Source organism: Pleurodeles waltl, chromosome 1_1, assembly GCF_031143425.1.
Source record: "Pleurodeles waltl isolate 20211129_DDA chromosome 1_1, aPleWal1.hap1.20221129, whole genome shotgun sequence".
Classification (NCBI taxonomy): domain Eukaryota; kingdom Metazoa; phylum Chordata; class Amphibia; order Caudata; family Salamandridae; genus Pleurodeles; species Pleurodeles waltl.
In genome coordinates, this window is record NC_090436.1 from 606,974,149 (window position 1) to 606,998,687 (window position 24,539).

The 24,539-nt window shown below is 42.0% G+C and overlaps 1 protein-coding gene across 1 annotated transcript in view; it reads left to right on the forward strand.

Annotated features, from left to right (window-relative positions):
• The window catches only part of MAN2A1 (mannosidase alpha class 2A member 1), a 652,784-nt gene that overhangs the window by 354,341 nt on the left and 273,904 nt on the right, over nt 1–24,539 (forward strand). The window contains exon 17 of the mRNA XM_069226405.1: nt 7,508–7,641. Within this exon, the coding sequence (XP_069082506.1) occupies nt 7,508–7,641 (134 nt within the window). The remainder of the gene's footprint in view (nt 1–7,507; nt 7,642–24,539) is intronic.

Sequence of the window (24,539 nt, forward strand, 5' to 3'; positions counted from 1 at the left end):
GGACTTCCTAGTACGATCTTGGTTCGCAGACCCACCTCCCGGGATTGTATTGATTGGGTATCGATTCTGAGATAGGATATCAGATGAACAAGTTACTTACCTTTGGTAATGCCGGTCCTATGTAGGTGCCACATTTGTCAGCGCACCGGGGTGGTGCCTATATAGGACCCATGATGAAATATTCAATGTGCACGATACTGACGCAGAGCCGATCAATGCCACGCTCAGGGGTACTGCTCAAGAAAAACCTCTGGATCCAGACTGATGTCTGGGGGAAATACTAAGATAAGGAATCTGCAACTAGAATATGTCTCTACCAGTTAATGCGTTACCAAAGGTGAGTAACCTGTTCTTTACCATGCTTTAGGGAATAAGCACAACCACTTTAGCACTGATTAGCAGTGGTAAAGTGCACAGAGTCCTAAAGCTAACAAAAATAAATTCAGCAAACCAGATTAGAGAGAAGGCAAAAAAGATTTGGGACATAACCACCCTAAGGCTGATAGGTCTGATGGACAGGTTGACTGTTCTTAGAATGGTAAAACTACCATCAGTGTCCTGGCAGAACATAGGGAAGGGTTGCAGTCTTCTGTTCAAAAGGATTTATCACACTGTCCTCAACGCCAAAACCCACAAACACAGAGAAAATATTTTAGAGTATGTTAGGCAAATAGTGCAAAAGTGGGCCAAAGAAGATATGCCACTGGAAGAATGGAATATGGGTTTTCCTTCAATAACTTTGTAATTGCAGAAAAATAATCAGACACCAAGGTCAATTTTGACAATTGGTTACTCAATCAAGTACAAGAAAAATATATTCAGGGTTACCTTTTGGTGCATGTCTTGGCAGTGCAGAGAATTAGACCAGAGTCCTTTGGCTTCACATCAGAAACTCATATTTTCAAAGATGTTGGTGTTTCTGCCTGCTCACATTATTTGCAAGGAGTGCATGTCTTTTCTTGCTTGGATGACATGCTTCTGAATATTACCTTAAACTTAAGTAAACAAAGACAGTTCAGTTTTTAGGGCAGTAATGGACATCATGTTGTTACCAATGAAGGTAAGGGTCAAAAAGACCTGCATGTTGATTTAGATGATTCAGTTTCACAGGTGAACAAACCTTGTTGTACTTATACTACAGTTTGTGCTTCCGTCAAGGCTGCGAGTGATGTTGTTACTGGGATCATTGAGCACTTGTTGATCACAACATACGTGACACCTAATTATTTCTAGATAGCGAGCTAGAATGCTTGACAGAATCTGGCTTGATGGATGAGGGATGAAAACTTGTTGCTTGGTCAGGTTCCCTGATCTCAGATAGACTTAGTGGCAGATGCCTCCCTCATAGGGTGGGGAACACAGTTAGAATGCCTGAATATGAGTGGTGTGTGTTCAGAACTTAAGGAACTAATCCAAATCAGTTTTTTGATGATAAGGTTGGTTATGCAGTTTTTCCTTCCTGGCAGACAGGGTGGTTACAGCTTACTACAGAGAGGGAGACAGAGAGAGAGAGAGAGAACATACAACCACCCATCCACCCCACGGGAATCCTGTTCACATCATGGTTACCAAAAAAGTGTACTTAAATAATGCAATAATATAATTGAAAATGTAAAGGTTTACCGTCCCCTTCACCCCCTTCCTGCAACACACAGCCCCACCCCTGTCTGTTCTGCCCAAAACCCCAAGAAAGCTCTGAACTGCACTGCCCCTCAAAGTGATATTACTCTGAAAAAAACATTACACAGTGTTGAGAACCTGTAAATAAAGATTGCCTACCTCAACTACCATATAGGTAAAGTCCTGCCATGGCAGAAAGAACATTCATGACAATGATCACCCAACTAATCTATTTTCTTCCACAATCCCGCACTACAAAATGCTGGTACAAGCTGAGAAACGCTTTGCTAAAATGAGGAAATAAAAAATCCTGACTGTTTGTTATGATGTACTTATGTTGGGTGAAGAAGGCCGTCATTAAATTAGAATGGTATAAGGTCACAGTATAATACCTCATATGGCATGTGTGATGTGTCTTTTGAGAGTTTAAAAAATTGAGCTGAGGTTTTGACGGTTACTGTAGTGGCTGGTGCAGGACTTTGGTATGCCTACTCTTAAACTATTAAGTATATCTTTAGCCAATCTTAAGTCTCTGTGTGGGACTTTCTGAATTTGAATGTCTCTTAAGCATTAACCCCTACACAACCACACTAATTATGTTGTTTAAAGCACAATACAAACAATTGCTCCTCACAATTTAAATTGTACTTTTCCGAATGAAAAGTACTGCAAATGACATAGTCAACCATTTGAATTGTAAAGAATGAAAATGAATAGTTCGATGGCATTTGAAGCTGTAGATACACATGCTTTTTGCATAAGTCCGACATTTAGTGTTGGGCTTGGAGTGTTACTAGTTGTTTATCTTTGAAGACATTTTTGAGCCATGGGATCGAGTGACTCCTCCTCTCGGTAATACTGCTACAGCCCGCAAACAGATGTCTACTGGGTAAGTAACATTTTCCTCCTCATCTTCCCTGGGCTCCTTGCACATGTCACAGCAGCACAAACAAGAACTTAAAATGCGACTGACCCTATGGTGTAAGGCCCCAAAAGCTCTGAGATAGCAGCCTGATAATCAGAGTACCCGCTCTCCTCAAGTCTTTGCAGCCTCAGACTGTCTGGGCCCTATGCTGCCTTCTTCAGTGAGGTGATGCTTGGGCACAGACCCCAGGGATGTTGTTACAGCATGAAGGGAGGTAACAACTCACCATAATCCGGCACAGTGCCATTCCATCCCCATGTACCATTTCTCAAGAAGAACCTACCACCACTGCATAACTTATGATCATTGGGACTAGTAGGCTAATTATACCTTTCTATGTCCCATCCTCCATATGGGTATGACTTGCATCTGCTAATAGATCCACCCAGCAACCACATTGGAGAATCTCGGAAGGAAGGGGTCTGCTCCCCAGTTTATGCATTTGACAAACATTCTCATTGCCGCTGCAGACAGCTGGATTTAAGATTTGTTAAGAATGATGAAAGAGTGACTGTATTTGTAGAGTGCATGCAGCAGCCCAAAGGGCGTCCTGGTGTTGAAGCCAGTGAGCAAGGTTAATTATTCAATCAAAAGCCACAGCAAAAACGTAAGAAGCCAAGTTTTTAACAATTTTCTTAATTTGAATTCATCATTGCGATGAGGGAAGATCATTTCATGGTTTAGCTGCTATAAATGAGAAAGATTTTTCTCCTACTCTTTTTTTTAATCTAAAGGTGGACAGCTTAAAAAGCCTGGCCTTACTGGATCTAAGATCCCTAGTCCAAGTTTAATGCTATCATCTTTTCTGGAGATGTTTTGGCCCAGGATCATAATGTATTCTATGTGCTAAGACCAGAGTTTTAAACAGAATACGTTGTGCACAGGCAGCCAGTGCAACTCTTTAATATGTTGAGAAATGGAAGACTGACTAGGAAGATTCAGAGCTAGTCATGCAATAGCATTCTGTACCACCTGTAGCCTTTTAATTTAAGGCTTTGGGTAGGGTAAGGTAAAGGCTGTTTGTTTAATTGATTCTGGAAGTGATTAGAGCATGCACCACAGTTTTCCATTCCTCAAAAGGTAGAAGTTCTAAAAATGTCTTTAGGGTGTGTAGTAGTGAAACTCCCATTCCTGTTGTGCAGAAAACTTGCTATTGAAAAGAAATTATGAAATTGTATTCCCAGATCTCTAGCTACTGGTGCTGGAGAGGGAGAACTAGGCAGGCCCTCAGGCCCTGAGTCCTCACTGTTAACTCAGATAAAACTAAGATTCTGATGTTTTACATTTTAAGTAACTCTGCTGCATCCAGTTAATACCTGGGATAATCAACTTTAAAAATAGGATTCTGAGACATCTGAGGGTCTAGGCATAGATGAAATTGACTGCGTGTCATCTGCATGACACCTCTTTAATTCCAAAGGTCTCTATCATTGTGACCAAATGAGCAATGTAAATGTTAAAACGTGTAAGGCAAAGGTATGATCCCCAATGAACATCAAACAAGAGCTTTTTTACTTCCAGATGAACAATGGGACATTGTTACTGTTAGATATCTGTCACACAGGAAATACCGAAACCATTTCAGTGGTTGACCTCAGATATATCCACCAATAGCTGTAAAAAAAAAAAAAAAAAAAAAAAGGGGGTGGAGGACTGTGTCAAAAGCTGCAGACAAATACAAAAGAATGAGGACAACCTCCATTTATTATTATCATTATATGCTCATAAATTTCCAATAAAGACAATTCCGTACTACATTGAGGCCTGAACCCTGATTGTGATGAGTGTAAAGTATTGATTGTTCCAGCTATTCAGGTAATTGTGAATTCACCAGTGTTTATACCATCTTGGAAAATACAGGCAAGAAGGGGATGGGACGAAAATTAGCCAAAATGTCAGGGTTGGCAGATTTTATTTTATTTTGTCTTTTTTTTTTTAATGAACATGTTTAATCATTGAATACTTCCAAAGGGTGGAGACAATAGCTGAATATAGAGAATTATTGAACAAAAGATTAATCACTTTTTCAGAACTTCAGTTGCTTTAGCCAACACACCCGGTGGACCTGGGTCAACAGGTGATCCTGCTTTGCAGTCTCTAAATGTTTTCTTGCTTTCTTGGAGTCTGATTTCTCCAAATTTGGAAAAAGTGGTATTGTTTTTAGCAACCATGTTTAAAGGAAGTGGCCATTTATGATATCCCTGATTATCCATGTCAAAGCCAGCCCAAAGTTTTTTTTTTTTTTTTTCTTCCAAGAATTATGATAAGTTGTTACACTGCTCTACTGAGTGTTTAACCTTCATTTTACTAGCTTTTGGATGTAGGAAAAGATCAGTAATTTGGAAAATCTGACATGACTCATTGTTTGAATTGTTGACCTTCGTGGTAAAAAATATGTTTGAGCAGTTTTCACGAATTTCCTATAGGCTTTATGCGTAAGCCTATATTTAATTTTGTCTTCTGCCCTATAATTCCTTCTCCATTTCAGTTCTAAATTTTTACTTTTCGTTTTTCTGCTACTAGCTCAGCAGAGAACCAAGGTGTAGTCTCAATGTTTTTATGAGGGGTGCAAAAAACAAGAAGGCCTAATTTACTCATTCTCTGGTCCATGAATTGATTGATACAGATCAAATCCAGTTTCATACTGCCACTTGCAGTAGAAAGGGTGCTCTTTAAGCAGTTTATTAAATCATGATCTTCAGTTTGACTCCAATTCCAGAATAAACACCTAAAATCTGAGACTCTCATATTATCAGTTCTAACATTCCCCCAACTAATGGTGATTGCATTATGATGTTACCAAGTCAATTAAGATATCTATTCTTAATGTATGACAATTTTTAGAAACCAAATCTAAAATATGGCAGGCTGAGTGAGTTGCCACAGCCACCTTTCCTGGGGACTGGAAACACGCAGAAGTCAATGCCCTACTAAAGAAACCATCGCCAGACCCCAGCGAACTCAGCAACTACTGACAGATCCCCCTGTTCCCAGCCAAAGTATTAGAAAGAGCCACTCTCCTTGTGTCTGGAACAGAACCTCCAATCAGGATTTTGCAGCAATCACAGCACCAAGTCAATCCTCATCGCGGCTACTGACGGAATCCAAGCCCTACCTAATGGAGGAGAGACTGCGTTTCTGATCCTCTTAGACCTCACTGCAGCCTTTGATGCGGTGTCCCACCACACACTCATCAAAAGGCTGCACAGCATTTGCTTCCAAGGACCCACTCTCAAATGGATTGCCTCTTTCCTCACTGGAAGAACTTAAAAAGTGTGCTTTCCCCCTTCACCTCCAGGCCCAAAGAAACCATCTGCGGAGTACCCCAAAGATCCTCGGTCGTCCCCACCTCCTCTTCAACAATTATGTGACACCTCTGGTCAGCATCGTCAAAACCCATGAACTCAGTGTCATATCCTATGCTGATGACTTGCAGCTCATCCTCTCCCACTCTGAAGACACCACCAAGATCAACTTCCACAGCTGCATGACAGACGTCTCCAACTAATTGAAGGACAACTGACTGAAGCTCAACATAGACAAAGGTACTGATTTTTGGAAACAAAAGCTCCCCATGTGATGCATCCTGGTGGCCCTCAGTACTCGGACCTACTCCTATCCCCACTAACCACGCTAGGAAGCTAGGCATTATTCTTGACAACAAGTTAACTATGATGACTCAGGTCAACCTCTCCTACTCCTGCTTCTTCATCCTTTGCATGCTTGATAAGATATTCAAGTGGCTACCCCAAAGCTTAAAATGCACATTCACTCAGGCCCTCATCTCCAGCTGATCAGACTCGGCAACCCTCTCTAAGCAGCTCACCTCCTCCAATCACAACTCACCCCTGACGACTACAGACCATACAGAATGCCACAGCCAGATTCATCCTGAATCTCCATAGAAAACCCCACTTCACCCTCTACCTCAGGGAACTCCGCTGTCGCCATGTAAGGAAAAGATGCCAGTTCAAGCCCCTGGCCCATGCATACAAGGCCCTACACACCTGCAGATCTGCCTTCTTGAACCACCTCCTGAACTTCTTTCAGCCCACCAGTCACCTCTGCTACTCTTCCCTTTCTCTAACCCTCACCCCCACATCCGACGTAGCAGATGCGGAGGTCGCTCCATATCCTACCTATCAGCAAAGACACGGAAAGCGCTACACTTTCATCTACGGACCTCGCATCTATTCCAGAGTTCAAAAAGTACCTGAAGACCTAGGTATTAGGCTAATGAACTGGACCTTCTCAGCACCTGGATACCGTCACTGGTGACAAGAAGCGTTCTACAAATCTACTGATTGATTGACATGGTCAGGCCACCATTTTAGTTTGCGGCCCAATACACTGCCAACATCTCTGGACTTGGGGGAGTGTAGATGGTTTATGAAAAGCTGGATTCGATAAGAGTGGATTGCCATGTATATTTGGTCAGGACTTGGAGTAACCTGTAGCTCATCTTTTGACATTCCTTTGTGAGCCTCTCAACGTATCTTTTCATAGAGACAAGCAATGCACTTTCTACTGCTCAATCAGCTTAAGATGGTTACTGGGACCTTTAAAATGAATTATCCGCTAAATAAATTCACAAGTATAATATTAATCCATGCTGATGTTAAAAGAATAACACTGTACAGAGCTTTTGTGAGCCACTCCCTCATTAAATTAGATGACATAAGTTTGCAAAGTTTGTTACAGGCAAGTATGTTTGTCTTCTTCCTTAATCTCAAATCTCAGCAGGAAATAATACATGTCAACGGTTCTAATAATCTGGTAATTTCTAACTGTGGAATAAGTCACTGTCAGCTCGTAACCATCTTTGTACAAGTTTTAGTGTCTTCTAGCATAATCATTTCATTGTATAATGCTTGTTGTGTTGATGCTTATACATGAGATGTAATACAAAATCATATGTTGTGTGCTCGATTTTTACCTATTACCCTTTTTTGCTTGTTTTAGGCATAGAGGGGCAGTCGCTTGAGGTTGCAAACATTGTGGACATCAGAGGAGAGTACAATCGCGAGATTGCCATGAGAATAACAACAGACATAAACAGCCAAAATAGGTTTTACAGTGACCTAAATGGATATCAGGTACATTTCTATTAAAATGTTTTCTGATGACTTCTTTGTTTGATACTGATGTCCGGACCCTTATCAATACAAAATCATTAGTGTCGCACAAGAATAAGTTTGTTTGTCAATCTTAGGTTTTTTGATTTCATCATACTATGCTCTAAAGTTAAAAACTAATTCTGATCTGTATAAGATCTACATGTATTTATGTTTTGGTTATGCATGACTAGGTAGGTAGACTAATACCGAATAGTTATTTTCTTCAAATTAATAAAAAAAAAAACAGTGTTCAAAACTAAACAGACCTTATCATATTTTTTTTCTAACATGTACTTCTACCTGCATATAGCTCACCCAGGCTTCAAAGTGCAGCCAGAAACTCTTAAGTAGCTCTCTACATCGGGTAGAGGTCACTGCCTCCACTTCAGCACCGAAAGCGGCATCCCTGTGATGACATTGGAGCCATAAAGCACACCTGTCTGCCTACTGACAGTTCCTTTATTATCCATGCTGTTGACTCACATTCAAAGCTCCAATCTCCTCAGAAGTTTGTTGATGTTAACAATACCTTTTCTGTCATTTTTTCAGCAGGTGCAGTTTTTTCCATGATGTCACCACCCAAATGATTGAGTTTCAAACCGTGAGGGGACTGTGACAGACAAATGTCCATTACAGACCCACATGAGATCTGTCTTTGGTACCTGGGGTCCAACCACAATGTCAAGAGCTGAGACTCCTGTCGAAAGATGCACCACAAGACCTAAACACAAAGAGAGGCCATGATGTCCATAGCCTGAGTGTGGGACAAACGCCAAGGACGTTGGATGTTCAGACGAAGAAAGAGGACCATGGAGACACTGCCGTTGTCAAAGTAAAAATACAAGAACGAAAAGGCAGTATGAATCAGGATGACATCACTCATATAAAAGTAAGACACCAAGACCTTCCGTCTCACTGCAAGAGTGTTCATCGGATCAGGAACCAGTGGAAGATACCATGGACAGTCTGGCACCTGCAATTCCATCTGACCGAGCTCTGATTCCAGAAACAGTACTGCCCTGGACACCACCTCGAGGCCCCAGCCTAGTCAGCCTCATCCAGAGTTACCCACTTTAGGGACAGGTCCAGCTGAGATCCTCAATGTGATATACAGCATTTCATGGTCCCCTCTGGATGGCTGACTGTCCCTATTGGTCTGTTGGCTTTTACCTTTAGAGATTTGTGAACACCATACCACCAGGGTCCATTCTCATCATTTCTGCCTTTTCTGCCAATCACTTGAACTCTGACTTCAAACATGGCTACACCCTCGCCCCTCAAAATCCTACAGCCTTCAGGATCAGCGCCACATCCTATGCACTTTGCACCAGACCCATCACCTCCCTGACGTTGCAGAGGACGCTAGTGGTCCCACAATAGATGCCGATGGCACCACAAACATAAACATGCTCTTGAGCTTTCTCAACTTCCTTGCCTGGAATCATTGCCTCAGATAGAGTTGAAGGAAAGAGACTCAATGCCTCACAGAGGAAGGCATGTTCTTTTTTAGGGACTGAGATACTCACGAGGAACTGTGATGATTAAGGGATGTACAATCCACTACTCTAGAACCCAATTTTGCAAGAGATGCTAGTGATCTGAATAGCTCTCTGGAGTGGGAATTGTATTCCCCAACTGGGCTTCCTCTACATGAGGTTACCACTTGGTGATTAAAGAGGCAGCTGAGATGTTGGAGCTTCAGCTACCCTCCACAGAAACAAAGCCAGCATTCTTACCCCAAAGTACTGCATACAGCTTCACATTTCCGACCAGTCCCTCTCATAGGATGTGTAAAATACAATGGAACAGTTTGCGAAAAGGTGTTCTCATCAGGGAGCATGGCCCTAAAATCACTCAATACCAATTGTTTCCATGACCGATACGTGCATGCCCTTTGAGATGCAGCACTAACATTATCCCTAATCAGCCAGAATAAATGCAGTCATTTTTCAGAACTGGTAGTGGATGACCTGGCAACAGCTAAGCAAGTGACACAGTGTGGCCTGGATACAGTGGACTCTGTTGCCAGAGCTATGGGGACATCTATTTCTCTGCATTGCCATGCATAGCTGCGAAGTTCAGGGGTTTCCGTAAATGTTGAAATGACTCGCATACACCTTTATTTTAATTGTTCTCGCCTCTTTAGAGCAAAAGCTGACTCCTCCTTGGACATATTCAAGGATCGTAAGGTCACTACCTAATTACTGGGCTTACAGACTCAATCAGGGGACCACCTTCAGTTTAAGAAGTTTTGAGACTTTTTTCCTTTCAAGGTTGTCAGTTCCAGTCCCAGCAACACTACCAGCAAGTGAATCCACTATATAGACAATATAGAGCACAGGGCAAAGGAAGAACGCAAGCTCTTCCAAATCCTCCTGCCTCCGCCTCTTCCTTTCCCACCACTGCAGGGAAGAAGCCCTAGTTCCGTCTTGTTTGAGCACAGAGGAAGCCAGTTGGAGAATAGGTGTCCTCCTTTCACAAGCATGGAGGGCTTTTTCTTTAGAACTATGGGTCTTACATACTGTGGAAAGAGGGTATGCCCTATCCTTTCAACAATCTCCACCACACTTCCCACCCCTACCATTCATACTAAAGGCAGACCACTGTGGCATTCTAGGTTTAGAATGTATTAATTATAATGCTAGAGTCTCCGAGGAGACAGCGACAGTTGGAGTGGAGAAGAGGCAGAAGGAGACCGGGGAGAGATTCATCTGTAGGCTGAGGTGTTTATCCATACCAGAAACTTATAAAAAATAAAAACATAATTTCTGTTTGAAGAAGCTGCGTTCTACCATCTTTTCACTGGTGATGAGGATGGTGAAACTCGTTGTCGAGTCGTGATCCGAACACCTCAACTACCCATTCTGGTACAGTGCGACTCCAATTGACTTTTGTGGCTGTTTCTGGGGCCGGCTTGTTTTTGTGTTTACTTAGTGCCTGGTGTACATTATTGTTGGGCTGGGCTGACACACGCCGGTTTCGGCACGCGCAGTATTTCACCGGCAGAGCACGTGCTGTTTGTGTATCACGCGCGCCGCATCAGACTGGCGGAGCACACGCTGTTTATGGATCGCACGCTGCTGCGCTCACCGGCACCGCTCATCTTGCAGCTTTAAGCTTGCGCTGCACTTTACCGGTCAGGCACGCGCTAACTTAAAGGGGCGATATAGGGCTATGACAGCCCACTCCGGAACAAGTTGGAGGAGCCCCGACCTCTTCCTCTCTCTTTGCTGCGCGGAAGCTCCTGTCCACCAGCTGTCCCCAGACACGAGTCGTACCTTCTCTGTTTTTTTTACATTTATTTTTATTTTTTTAGCTACTGCACACGCGCACTGCAGAGCATGTCAAGCCTCATCTTCTCATTGGAAGACACACTCCTGGATGTTTTGGCGGCCATCTTGCTGAATTGGGAAACATTTAAGTAGAAGTTTCTGGCGGCCATCTTGAGTTGCATTGTGCATAGTAACAAATACTTCTGCTGTGGCCATCTTACATTGCGGCGTTTTCTCAATACACCTATTAAACTTCATGGATTTCCTTCTTTATTGCGTGCATTAAGGTGGAAAACATCTCCTCAACAGTTACTGCGGCAAGCACAAGATACTCCAACTTGTCAAGCACAAATTTTCTTTTCATTGTGTTTCAACTCTGCAACAAACCTATTACACTTCTGCAGTATCATACAACATGCAGAATGTTACATGTCTGCCGTTTTTTTTGTCTTCTCCTGGAGAACCATAAATCCCTTGGAAGAAATGTAAAAGTGTTTTCGCGCACTATGCTAGAGTTTGTGCCACCTCCTTTAAATGTCTCTTCTATTGCACTGTTTAGGTCCTGAAGGACAAGAAGTCTTTGAAAATCTACCTGAACTTACAGTTGAAGATGCTAGCAATCTCAACAATTTTGAAATCTGTATTAAAAAACTTGACTTGCACTACTTACCGAAAATGTCCATAGTTTTAGAGAGGTATCATTTTGGGAAAAGATTTCAAAGGTCAGGGGAATCTGTAGAAGAATACATTACAGTGCTTAGGAAATTAGCTTCTACATGTGGTTTTGGTAGCAGTAAAGATGAGAGGTTGAGGGATCAATTCATGTTGGGCCTCAACCTTGATAAGGCAAAGGAATCTTTTTGGACTAAGGACAATCCGTCACTTTATGAGGTGGTATCCATTGCTAAAACGCATGAACATAGCTCGGCTTGTCTTGATGAAATCAGAAAAACGAGTTCACAGGGAAAAGAGGTTGAAATTCATTTTGTCAGTCAAGGAGGTTGTGTTCAGGATAAGACAAACTCTCAGAAATCAGTAAAAGACAATTTTAGCAGCTCCAGCATTAAGAAGGGTGTGCAGGGTAGATGTTACAGGTGTGGTGAGTTTGGTCACTATGCTAATTTTAAAGGTTGTGTAGGTTGGAATTTTTTTTACATAACCTGTGGTACGAAGGGGCATGTTACTTCATGTTGCAAGAATTCCAATTTTAAAAAAAGGGTTGTCAGGAAATAACGTTGGAGGATGATGATTTGTTTTACAAATAAAAAATGGAATAAGTGGCCCGGTGGAGGTTGTACGCATTGAGGGAGTCGGTGTCCCTATGATGTTTGATTCAGGTGCGAAGATCACATTAATTCCTATGATTATTTTTGAAAATCCTTTGAAATCCTCTGTAAAATTGTTCAGACAAGACATTTCTCCTAAAAAATATGGTGGAGAACCTATTAAGTTGTTGGGTTATTTCATAGGTTCCATTCAATACGTAGATAGACTCACAGCCGGCAAGATATATATCTCCATCAAAGGAGATTCTCTCATCAGTTGGTCTCACCAGAAAGATTTATGGGTTTATCTTGATCCGAACGAGTCCTCGTCAGTTAAACTGAAAGATCTAGGCTGTGTCAATACTGTAGAAAACGTTAGACCATCTTATGAACAAGAATTCTCTGATCTCTTTCAGTCTGGGCTTGGCTGTTTGAAGGGCTATGTTCATGAGATCAAGGTGAGAAAAGGTGTTACTCCTGTAGTCAGTAAGGTGAGGGGTGTCCCCTTGATGGTGAAGGAGAAAATGAGAGTGTAATACAAAGGCTGGAACAAGATGGAATAATTGAGAAGGTAGAGGCCACTGAGTGGTTGGCTCCAGTTGTGATGGCGGTAAAAGCTAATGGCGAGCAGAGATTGTGTGTTGACTTGAGAGAGCTGAATAAATGTGTGATAATAGATCACTATCCCTTGCCCAACATTAACTAAATGTTAGCTCTTCTTAGTGATGCAAAATGTTTTTCATCCATTGACTTGACCTCTGCTTACCACCAGATTAAGTTACACAAAGATTCTCAAGACTTGATAGCTTTCAGAACACCCTTTGGCACTTACAAGTTCGTCCGGATGCCTTTTGGTTTGGTCTCTGCGGCCGCTTTATTCCAATGTGCCATGGAGAGAGTTCTTGAAGGAATTCAAGGCATCAAGATATACCAAGATGACATTTTAGTACATGGCAAGGATGTAACTGAACATAATACAAGAGTTCGGCAAGTTCTTCAGAGACTAAGGGAAAGCGGTTTAACGTTGAAAGCAGAAAAATGTAAATTCAATCTTGATGAAATGGATTATTTAGGTCATAAGATCTCCTCTCATGGTATTGAGCCGAAGAAAAACTTAGTTAACACAATTGATAACCTTGCGAGCCCTGCTTCAAAAGAAGAAGTGACAAAGTTTTTAGGGATGGCTGGCCTTTTCTGCAAAGTTGTCCACAAACTTACGATAATACTCAAAGCCATTAGAGGGTTGGTTAGAAAGGGTGTTACATTTCGATGGGACAAAGCATGTGAAGATGAATTTAGGAATATGAAACACAACCTGAAGTGTGCTCCATGTTTGCAAAGCTTTGAACCAGGCCAACAAACTATTATTATGTCTGATGCTAGTGCCAAAGGTCTTGTTGCTGTTCTACTACAAATTCACAATGGTGTGGAGAAAACCATACTTTTTATCTCGAGGTGTTTTAGAGGTGCAGAATTAAATTATTCTGTGATCGAGAAGGAGGCACTAGCTGTATTTTGGGATGTGAACAAACTAAGGAAATTTGTTTGTGGTAGCAAATTCTTTGTGAGAACTGACCACAAACCCTTGAAAGAAATTTTTGAAAAAAAAGGGCTTTATGCTATTTCAGGAAGGATTAGGAAATGGGTGGTGACTTAACAAGAATTTTGTTTTGAAGTACAATATGTACCTGGCACTCAGAATCTTATTGCTGACTGCCTTTCAAGACTTGTGAATGAGGTTTCAGATTCTGGGGATCAGCTTGTTGGAAGTTTTGACAAATATGATGTTTGCATGATTAGGAAAAGGATAATTAGAGAAAGTGAGTGGATGACTGAGCTAAGTAGTGATGTAGTTATGCAGGAAGTTCTTAAAAAAATAAAATATGGATGGGTTGGCACTGAGAAGCAAGATCAACACTTATGTGGCTTCTGGAGGGTCAGAGATGAGATGTCCTCACAGGGAGGTCTATTATTGAGAGGGACTAAACTTGTTCCTCCTGAGAAACTAAGGAATGAACTTATATCAATAGCACACAAAAGTCATCCTGGAATCTCTAAAACTAAGGAAAGATTAAGGCTCACATATTGGGTGCCGGGAATGGATGTCCAAATTGAGCGGAGTGTGTGGAGTGTTCCAGAGCTGATAAGACCTTAATGTGTAGAGTTCAACCTATGGAAGTGAGGGAACTACTGAGTGAACCTTGGCAGGAAGTTTCATTACACATCTTGGGGCCTATTAGATATTCCAGCACTGACAAGTATGCAATAGTTTTGATAGACATGTACTCAAGGTGACCTGAAATTGGGATCACATCTTCAGTAGAAACACAGGCATAGACTTTCTCAATCCGATCTTTGATAGGGAGGGGTTCCCATCTTCCATTTTTACGGACAATGGGGTGCAGCTTGTCTCTCAAGACATGGAAAGATTTCTTAGTGACAAGGGAATTATACATAAGAAGGCCTCTCTCTATCATCCTGAGACAAATGATATGGTGGAGAGGTTAAACAGAGTACTAAAAGAAACTATTCAACTAGCTTTAGTCAATAACAAATGTTGAAAGGAGGAAAGTTTGAATAAAATCAAGAACTACAGGTTGACTTCTCATACGAGCACATGTCTCACGCCTTTTGAGTTGTTTAGGTGCAGAAAACCAAACATACAAGTGTGTCCCTCATGGGTAAATGATAAAGTGGGTTTTGAACCTGATATTGGGTGTAGGGTAGAATGTAAGATGGACAGAGAAATTAGAAAAGCTTTTGAAAGAAAGGCCAACTTTGACAGACGGAAGGCGGTGAAGAAGATTTTAATTTGCGTGGGTGATCTTATCAAAGTGAGAAATCCTCGCCTTGGTCTATCTAGAAGTTATTCTAAATTCTGTTCTCCTCTCAAAGTGATAAAGGTCATGTAGAACGCTGTGAAGACTGAGGATCACCAGATATGGAACAGTGGGAGAGTGGTAAAAATCACTGGAGATGGAGAAAATGAATCTGTGAAAGGTTGTGAGAAAAGGTGTTAACAAGGGGATAACTGTGTAAAACTGAGAAAGAGCTCTAGGTTCATTAGACGTCCTAAATCTTTAGAGGACTTTGCATAAAACATGATGAGGGGTAAGCACCACAACCTTAGGTAACAATGTGTATAATTGCGTTATTTCTTTCTTGTTAAGAAAGAGCTTGAATCCTCAAATGTTCTAGGACTTTGGGTAACAACGTGTATAATTGTATTATCACTTTCTTTAATGTAATGTGTTAAGATTACAAATGTGTTTTTTGGTTTTGTTTATAAGGGGAAGATGTGTGGCCTTCTAGGTTTAGAATGTATTCATTAGAATGCTAGAGTCTCCGAGGAGACAGCAACAGTTGGAGTGGAGAAGAGGCAGAAGAAGACCGGGGAGAGATTCTTCTGTAGGCTGAGCTGTTTATCAATACCAGAAACTTATAAAAAACAAAACCATCATTTCTGTTTGAAGAAGCTGCGTTCTACCATCTTTTCAACCATCTTCATATCCTTCATCATGAAGTGCATATCTTGCTCCAAAAAAGCTTAATGAAGTTGATTTTGGAGCAGGAATGGGGTTAGGAGTGTACTTCCTGGTCCCCAAAAAGGACAGCGTTCATACAGTCCTAGATGTCAGAGATCTGAATTGTTTCCTCAAAAAGGAAAGGTTCAAACTACTATCCCTAGCTCAGGTTCTGGTTGCAATGGAAACGGAAGACTGGATTGGCTCTGTCGAACTGGAGGATGCCTATTTTCACATTCCTTTCCTGTAGTCACACAGGATTTCTCTTTGCTTTACTGTGGGATCTGAGCAATACCAGTTTGTGGTCCTTCCGATTGATCTGATTGCTGCACAACAAATCTTCACAAAGGTGATGGGATTGGTAGCGGCCCATCTCAGAAGGGCGATAATCCACGTATTCCCTGACCTAGACGACAGGCTCATCAAATCCAACTTTCCAGAGATGGCGTGGTGCCCAAGTCCCACCTATTGCCCTTTCTGCGCATTCTGTTTATAGGGATGGTCCTGGACATCACATTGACTCAAGCTTTTCCCTGTCCATAGAGGATTCAGGACATTCAGGCTATGATTTTGATGTTTCAGAATGAAGCACACATGCTAGTCCTGGAAATCCTAAGCCTGCTAGGTATGTTAGCTTCCTGCATTCTGTTAGTTACCCATGCACACTGGCACATGAAGGCGCTCCAGTGGTGCCTCTGCAGGCAGTGGCTCCAGCACAATGGAGAGGTTTAGAGTTGTATCCATTTTTCCAGGGGCCCTGCAGCAGATCTTCAGTTGTGGAGACTGGATGTTAACCTCTCCTGAGGGAAGCTGTTCCAACCAACCAGTGACAACAATTATCATGGATACTTCTACCCTGGGGTGATGAGCTCATCTGGAGGATTTGGAGATCTGAGTCCTCTGGACTACAGATGAACAGATGATTCAAATCAATCTCTTGGAATTGGGGTCAATCCGGCTGGCTCTCAATGTCTTCCTCCACTCTTTCACAGCCAGTCGCTCAAAATCTTAGCAGATAATACAACTGCAATGTGGTACATCAACAAGATGGGGTTGGGGGCTCGAGGCACACCTTCTATGCTGTAACCTCTGCGACTCTTATCCTGGGGTCAAGACCATCAGATATGGCTGGTTGCCAATGATCTGGCCTGAGTTTACAATGTATGAGCGGACAGTCTGATGATGGCATTCTCTTATAAATCACAAGTGGCAACTAACCCGTAGTTAGTCCAGTTCTTCTTCAACCTGTGGGGGCTCCTCCGGTGGATCTTTTTGCTACTTGTCACTGCTCAAAATTCTATTCCTTCAGTATTCTCTGCAGTGGGCTTCACGTTTCAGTTGAAGTGGAACTTTCCACTTTATTACTCGTTTACCATCATACCCTTGAAGAAAATCCTCTTGGTCCGGCCTCAAGTCATTGTGATAGCCCCATCATGACCATGGAGGGTGTTCTATGCAGACCTCATGCATTTCACTCTGTGTCCCTTGCTCTGTCTCCCTGACAGGATAGCTGACCTTTCGAAATAGCATGGCAGGTTGTGCACCCTAATCCCCAGAGCCTCCACCTTCATGCCTGGAGATTGAGAGGGGGAACCTGAGTTATTTTCTCTTGCCTCCTGCAGTGTTGGATGTTGTCTTAAGTGCTTGTAGACGTTCCACCAAAGCGGTGTATCCTGGCAGACGGAGTAAGTCTGTCAGGTGGTGTGCAGACAAGTCAGTAGACCTTAATCAGGCCTGGTTTTCAGACATTCTATATTTCACCATTTTGCTGGCACAGCAAGCATACTCAGTGGGCATTGTTAAGGGCTACTTACTTACTTTACTGTGTTCCTCTGTTTGCCTGACCCGTTGTCTGTCTTCTAATGACCCAGTGTTATGAGGTTCTAGAAGGTGTTCACAAAAACTTTCCTCCATCTTCTTTTATTGTGCCAAGTGGGACCTCAAACTTATTCTTACATTTTTAATGTGTTCTACATCTGGGCCATTGTACAGTAGCCAATTGCGACTGAGTACCTTTAAAATATTCTTTTTAATCGCTTATCACATCAGCTAGACATGTAAGTGAGCTATAAGCATTGAGTATAGAAACCCCTTTAACCCCTCCTTTCCCTGACATGTTGGTACTAAGAACCATGCCGAAAGTGGTTATCCCATTTTACCTAGGCCAATCCATCACCCTGCCATCTTCTTGCGTGCTCCACATCCCACAAAGAAAGAAGTCTCCACAATCTTGACCCCAAGAGAACGGCCAGCTTTTACATGGACAGGCACATGAATTCAGAGAGCTGTTCATACTCTCTGTAGATAAGATGAAAGGCAAAACAGTGACAAGAGGACATTGTCAAGATGGATAATCCTGTGCATCTAATTGTGATATGCCTTGGCACACAAGGAACCACCAGAAGGTATAAGGGTATAAGTCTTTCTGGTGGATACTCTAATTTCCATATGGATGCTGACAAGTAAGAATGCCCCTTTCTTAATGCCGGGCTGAAGTTGTGCTTCTTTCTCTGCTCCTTGTTGGGCTTGGCGCTTGTTATATAGTTGTCCTGTCTGCTGTCCACTTCTGCGTTCTTGCTGAATCTGTGGTACTCACTCCAGTGGTTAGCCTTTCTTTTCCAGCCTCCTTGCTGCGCTTACACACACCTCATGACTGGAGTCAGGCTGGTCTTTGAATTCCTCTTTGTTCCCTCCTTGGTTTGAGTCTTGTGGTATAGGTCTGTGCAAGCTCGACCTCTGACTGGACAGATTATCTGACCTTCCAGCCACCCCTTTTGCTTGTGAAGTTTAGTGTGTGTCATAGGCTGTCTCTTTTGTCCTTTCATGCTTGACTTTGCGTCTCCGTGTGACTTGCTTGTTGTCTTTTTTTCTTGAAGAAGGAAGTTTTTATGGCTCATTGCCCTACCCGGTTTCCTTTTTGCCCCAGCCTTAGTTTTTTTAAGACATGGGTGTTTGTGGTAGGCCATCACCTCTGCTCCTTGTGTGCCTTTATCTGCCTTGAGCCTGCTCTGTCTTGGCCATTGCTGGCATATCTCCCCACATGTTTTGTTTTTGATCATTTAAAGGGGGAATTAACTGTTGTCTTTCGCTGTGCACAATTCTGTGACCTAGTGATTAGGAAGTGATTAGGATGTCTGGTCCACCCAAGGGTTCTTCTTTTCAAACAATTTTTGTGGCTTGTTGGTGAGCTGGCCCATGCACACTGTTCGGTGTTGGGCCTTCTCTGCATGTACCATACATGTACCCCCTTGCTTCCTTAGGCCACCAGGAAGATTTGTCATGAGTTGCTTCTTTTCTTTGTAGGATTTCTTGTTTCCACTTTGACGTTTGTGCCTCCATGATTTCTTTGATGGTTTCTGGTGTTGTGCTCATCCATGTGTTTTCTGCTGTTGCTATGTTTGACTCAGGGTGTTGAGAAAATAATATATATGTATATCCATATGCATGTACGACATAGATATCATACTTAAGTTCCAATTCTCTCCTGCATTATCTGAATCCCCCCTAAGCTATCTATTCCTGTCCCTGACCAAACTGCTTGTTCATGTGCTCTCCTTCTCATTCACAGAATTGTTCTCCCTCCTTCATATTACTATTTCAATACTTCACCAAGGCTTTCCTGTTGACCTCTCTGACACCTACGCCAGCTGTGCAAACAAACCTCTCCAAGCCATGCTATGTTTAGCTTTGTCTCACACATTAAGTTCAGCCCGTCAGCAACCCACAGCAAGGTCACAGCCCCCTTTTGCCTACAGTCCACCTGTTGTCTATTCACTTGTTTAGCCCAATCTGCATTATATATAATTTTACTCTGTGATCTTGTAGTTTGTTTATATGCAGCATTTCTATTTTGTATATGCTTGCCCATGTTTGGACTATGTCCCCTTTTGGGGTTTTGCTGTGACATCACTGTCTAACATGTATAACTGCCTGACAAAAATGACTCAGGACAGAAGATGCTTGTTTGTAATGCATATCACTGGGATGTGCGTCTGCCCTCTGCCTTGGCCTGCCAATAAACATTAGCACCTCAACAAACATTTAATTTTTTCTGGAGCCTTGCCTGGTGTTAGTGTTTTTTTTGCGTCACTCTGACTGTTGGAAAAGTTGTTTTCCTAACACAGGGGTGAGCAACTTTGGTCTGGTCTGCCTGTGGACTGATGCGTGGGTTGCTCTTCTGTTGGTATTTTGATTTTTTTTTTTGTCTGTTGAGCTTTGTGCTTCCGATTTGCCTCCCTTTATTTTCATGTGTTCACCTGGCATTTTCTACTTGGGGTTGGTTTCCCCTGCTTTGTTGATGGTTCTGCTTTTTTCACTCACCACTTACAATACTAAACATAACAGTTGAAATGCACTTGCTAGCATAAAAAGCGTGGCTCCAACTATTTCTGAAGATAATGTATTGACATATGTGGCAGGGCTTTTTTGTTGATACATACATGCTTCATATAAATCAGGCCAAATTGTATGATGAACATAAACACAGTAATTGTGTCTGAGATTGAAAACAAAATTTTATAAGCAGGTTTGCATCAGTCAAATTAAAAGAAATGCGGGGATTAGGAAAATTCCATTCTGCTGTCTAAAGAACTACATGCAGTGATCAATATTACAAGGCCATCTAGTCTGGCACAGGGCTGATCTGGAAGGAAGCATGTTTTAAAACAGTTGCCTTCCAGATGTGTCCGTAAGTGAGATGTTTTTCACAACATGATGCATATACAAGACATTGTACAGTACTTCCCCCTCACCTCTCCATAGAGAATCATCAGAGAGAAAGATAAATAGAGAGCTTAGAATGTGGGACAGCATACACAAAAACGGACTTCTTGGGGGAAATGCTGCAGAGCCATTACCAAGCTGCAGGCCTGGGAGACATCTAAAGGTATGCAGTGATAGGACATGGCTTGGCATAAGATAGTGAGAGAAAATACTAATCATTCAGCCAGCACCACAGCCATGGGTCTGATAATGTAAATACTTGGGTGATGTAGAGTTTAGACAAATTATTACAGTTAATCAGGATATGCTATATAAAATACTTTGGGTTTTCTAATGTTCATCTTATTTTATATTATGGGTGCTGAAATTACAATAATAATTTTCATCATTTTGTTACACAAGGTTTGTGTGCTGGTTGAGCGTAATAAGTAACCTTTTATAAAACATCAACTGCGGTGCAAGTCTATTGCTTTCTGGGATCAGAGTGAAAGTCCACACATCTACAGATGAACCCTACAGTTAAGTGCTTCTGTGGCAGGGTTGTTTAGTTTTTAAGACTTCAGATCTAGATGAGCATAACTCATCATAGGGGAGAGTGAGAGATACCTGTCTGTTTTCTGACATGAATAAAACTAGTTCCTGATATTTTGTTATTTTTAATCGTATCTGTTCTAAGAGGAATACATTGCTAACATACATACTAAGTAATTTAATATCTCTGGGGGTTCCCCACTTAGATACTTCTGAATAAGTGCTGAACCCACTCTGGCTTATCAGAAACCATGTGTAGGAAAAGTAACAAAAGTTTAATAATTTCACCATCGATGGTTGAAAGTCCTAAATCCTAATTAAGAAAACTCACAGTTGTTCTGACCTTGTCTCCTGTGGTAATTGGTTTTCTTTCTGTTCTTAACAGTATATATTGGAAGGACGGGTTAGCAAACCCTCTGTCCTCTCTCTTCCTCTTTTTGGTCCTGGATAATCCTAAGTGCAAACATCTCTGGTAAGAAGGTGTCAAATTAATGCAGATACCAGTGACTGTGGGTCCATAGTACCCAGATTAGATAAGAAATAGTACTCAACATAGATAAAAAATATAAAGTACCACACAGCCATCCATCCTACCTGGTTGGTCACCGTAAGGCAGGTTCTGTGCTAATGCAGACAGCCAAGAGAAGATACAGAAACCAAATAACTCATTGTACTTCCATACCGAACCAAGGACAATGCAGACTGGACACCTTCAGTAGGAGTTTCCTCTATGGCAACTTTCTCTATTGGAGCAGCTAATGCTTTGGAAATACTGGGAAGCTATGACCTCCATATATGATTGGATTTATATCTCTATCTTGAACTCTGGCCTAAGGACAAGAACCAGGAGTCGAAAGTCATAAAACTTGAAAGAGTGTTAGCCACACCCACTGACTCTGCGATTTATGTTGCTAACCTGGGCTTTTGTCAGCTGCTTTGCTAAGATGACAAAACTGGCTATGGGTGACCTTTTTTAACCTACAGGTACAGAACAGAATTTAATATGTGCCCTGTGAGGGGGATTCTCTGTTTGTGAAGCACGTTGATTATTTAATGCAAAACACTAAGGGCCTGATTACAACCTTGGCGGAATGGATACTTCGTCACAAACGTGACGGATATCCCGCCCGCCGTTTTGCAAGTTCCATAGGATATAACGGAACTTGTAATACGGCCGGCAGAATATCCGTCACATTTTTGACATAGTATCAGTTCTGCAAAGCCCGTAATCAGGCCCTAAGTTTGACCGACACAGCCAGTTCTTTCTGAGCCTTACAGCTGTGATGATCTCAACGATTTTGGGGAGCGAGAGGCAGGCCAATCATATCAAGATGTTCATCAGAGTTTCAGATATCCCTCTTACTAATTGCAGTCACAATGCTGCCAGTACTACTCCTCTGAACAAAAATTGTTTGGAGCATACCCTTCCCAGTTTACATCAATAAATCCAAATATAGAGGCAGTGGACATTCAAGTCTCAGAACATGGGACGTCATCACTGATGGCTCCATTTTATCTGCTTCCATTTCTTTAATCTTTCAGAGCTCTGAATTTTGGCTTTCTGCGTGGCCACAGATCATATATAATAGATGAATGTGAGATGTCATTTTGTTTATGCACATAAAAGGGTTTCTTCCGCACTCTTCTTAGACACTACTGCCCAAGCTTCAACTTCTGTGTTTCCTAAAAACCGGAATTTGCAACATGCTACCGAAAAGAGCATCAACCCAGCTCCAATAGAACATCAAAATGTAAGCTTCTGATGCAGATTTTGTTCTCATCCAAAAAGAGGCAGACAGAAGAAAGGGGACCAATTTTTGACCCACACCAGCTCAACATCGTCCTAAGAAACCAATCATTCTAAATAGTTACCTTGCACGAGGTGCTGCAGTTGTTAAAGGAAGACAAGTTTATGATATCACTAGATCTCAAAGATGCCCATTTCCACATACTCTAATACTACAATGAACATTTCTCAAAATTCGAGGTGAGTAGTATCCATAGTCAACTCAGAGTACTCCCAGTTGTACTCTCATCGGCCCTTGGGATATCAACAAAATGTATGGCACTAGTCGCAGCTCATCTCCAGCCATTAGGTTATCAGGTTTGTTACCCATATCAAAAAGATTAGTTAGTCAAAGGCCCATCAGTACAGTCCATAAGTAACTCATTAAGAGCTTGTGCCAAGCAGTTCCTCAAGGTAAGACTCACACTGAACAACAACAAATCATCCTTGGAACCGTCATGCAAGATCCTGTTTCTACCTGCTCTCTGAAATTTAAGCAAAGGCATACCCTTCACATGAAAGGCAGGTGAATGTCGGCACATAAACAAGCCAGTTACAAACACAATTCGAGGTCAAGGTATACTTGACTGAAATGATTTCTAGGCGTGATGTATTTCTGCATTTGCCTAATCCCATTCATCTGGCTAAAATTGTGCCTGTTTAGGAGGAGTTGGGCAACCAGTGAACCCAAACATCAAATACTTACACAACCATAATGAAAAAAATGCTCTCCCTTGGTGGATCTCTAACAAGAATGCAGGGATAGGTCTTTCATTTCTTCCAACTTACCCAGACTTTGTACTAACTCCTGAAGCCTTGATGGAAGGATGGGACATTCACTTTCGAGAAATGTCAGCCAGACATTGTTAGTTCACTCAAGAAAATATTTTACACATAAATGTGTTAGAATTATGAACCATCAAGAAAGCTGTGTAATCATTTCTACCTCAAATACATCATTCTTCGGTACTACACCAAATGGACAACACCACAAAAGTGTTCTGTGTTAATAAACAGGGAGGCACAAAATCCCTTTCCGCTTCTCAGAAGGTAAAGACCTTTGGCACTGGGCCACACAGCATCACAAATAATGATGCACCTCCCAGTTTTAGAGAACTATTAAGTTGACTATCTCGGCCACACAACTACATTTTTCCATGAATGGGAGCTAAACCAGGATCTCCTGAAAAAGTATTCAGCGCTTGGAGGAAACCGAAGATCGACCTTTTTGCTACACAAACAAACCAATTGCAGTCTTATGCAAGCAGGCGTCTAAGGGAAGGGTCAGGGGTAATGTGTTTTTCTGCATAACCTGAGTCATATGGATATTATTTACCCCACCTTCCCCCAGTTCGTGGAGTAATTGCAAAGCCGAAACAGCAGCCATGCCAAATGATCTTTATTGTCCCAGCTTGGTGAAGACAGTACTGGGTCAAGGACCTACTACATCTAGTGGAACGACCACCCATTCCATTGGTGTTTAGGACAAAACCTGCATCACAACCCAGGACCTTAGGAAGGTATTGGCCTGGTTCCTTAATTCAGTGAGTTCCAGTAGGCATTTTGACTGACTGCAGAAACATCTGATCACAGGCTAAGGCACAGCTTACAAATAAAACCTATACAGCCAAATGCAAAAGGTTCTGTGTGTGGTGTTCATCAAAGAGTCTACCTTCCATCACAATGTATCCTCATCTTTTGCCTTACCTATTGGAGTTGGGTTATTGAGGCCTTGGGTACGCTTTTATTAAAATCCACATTGCTGCTATATCCAGGT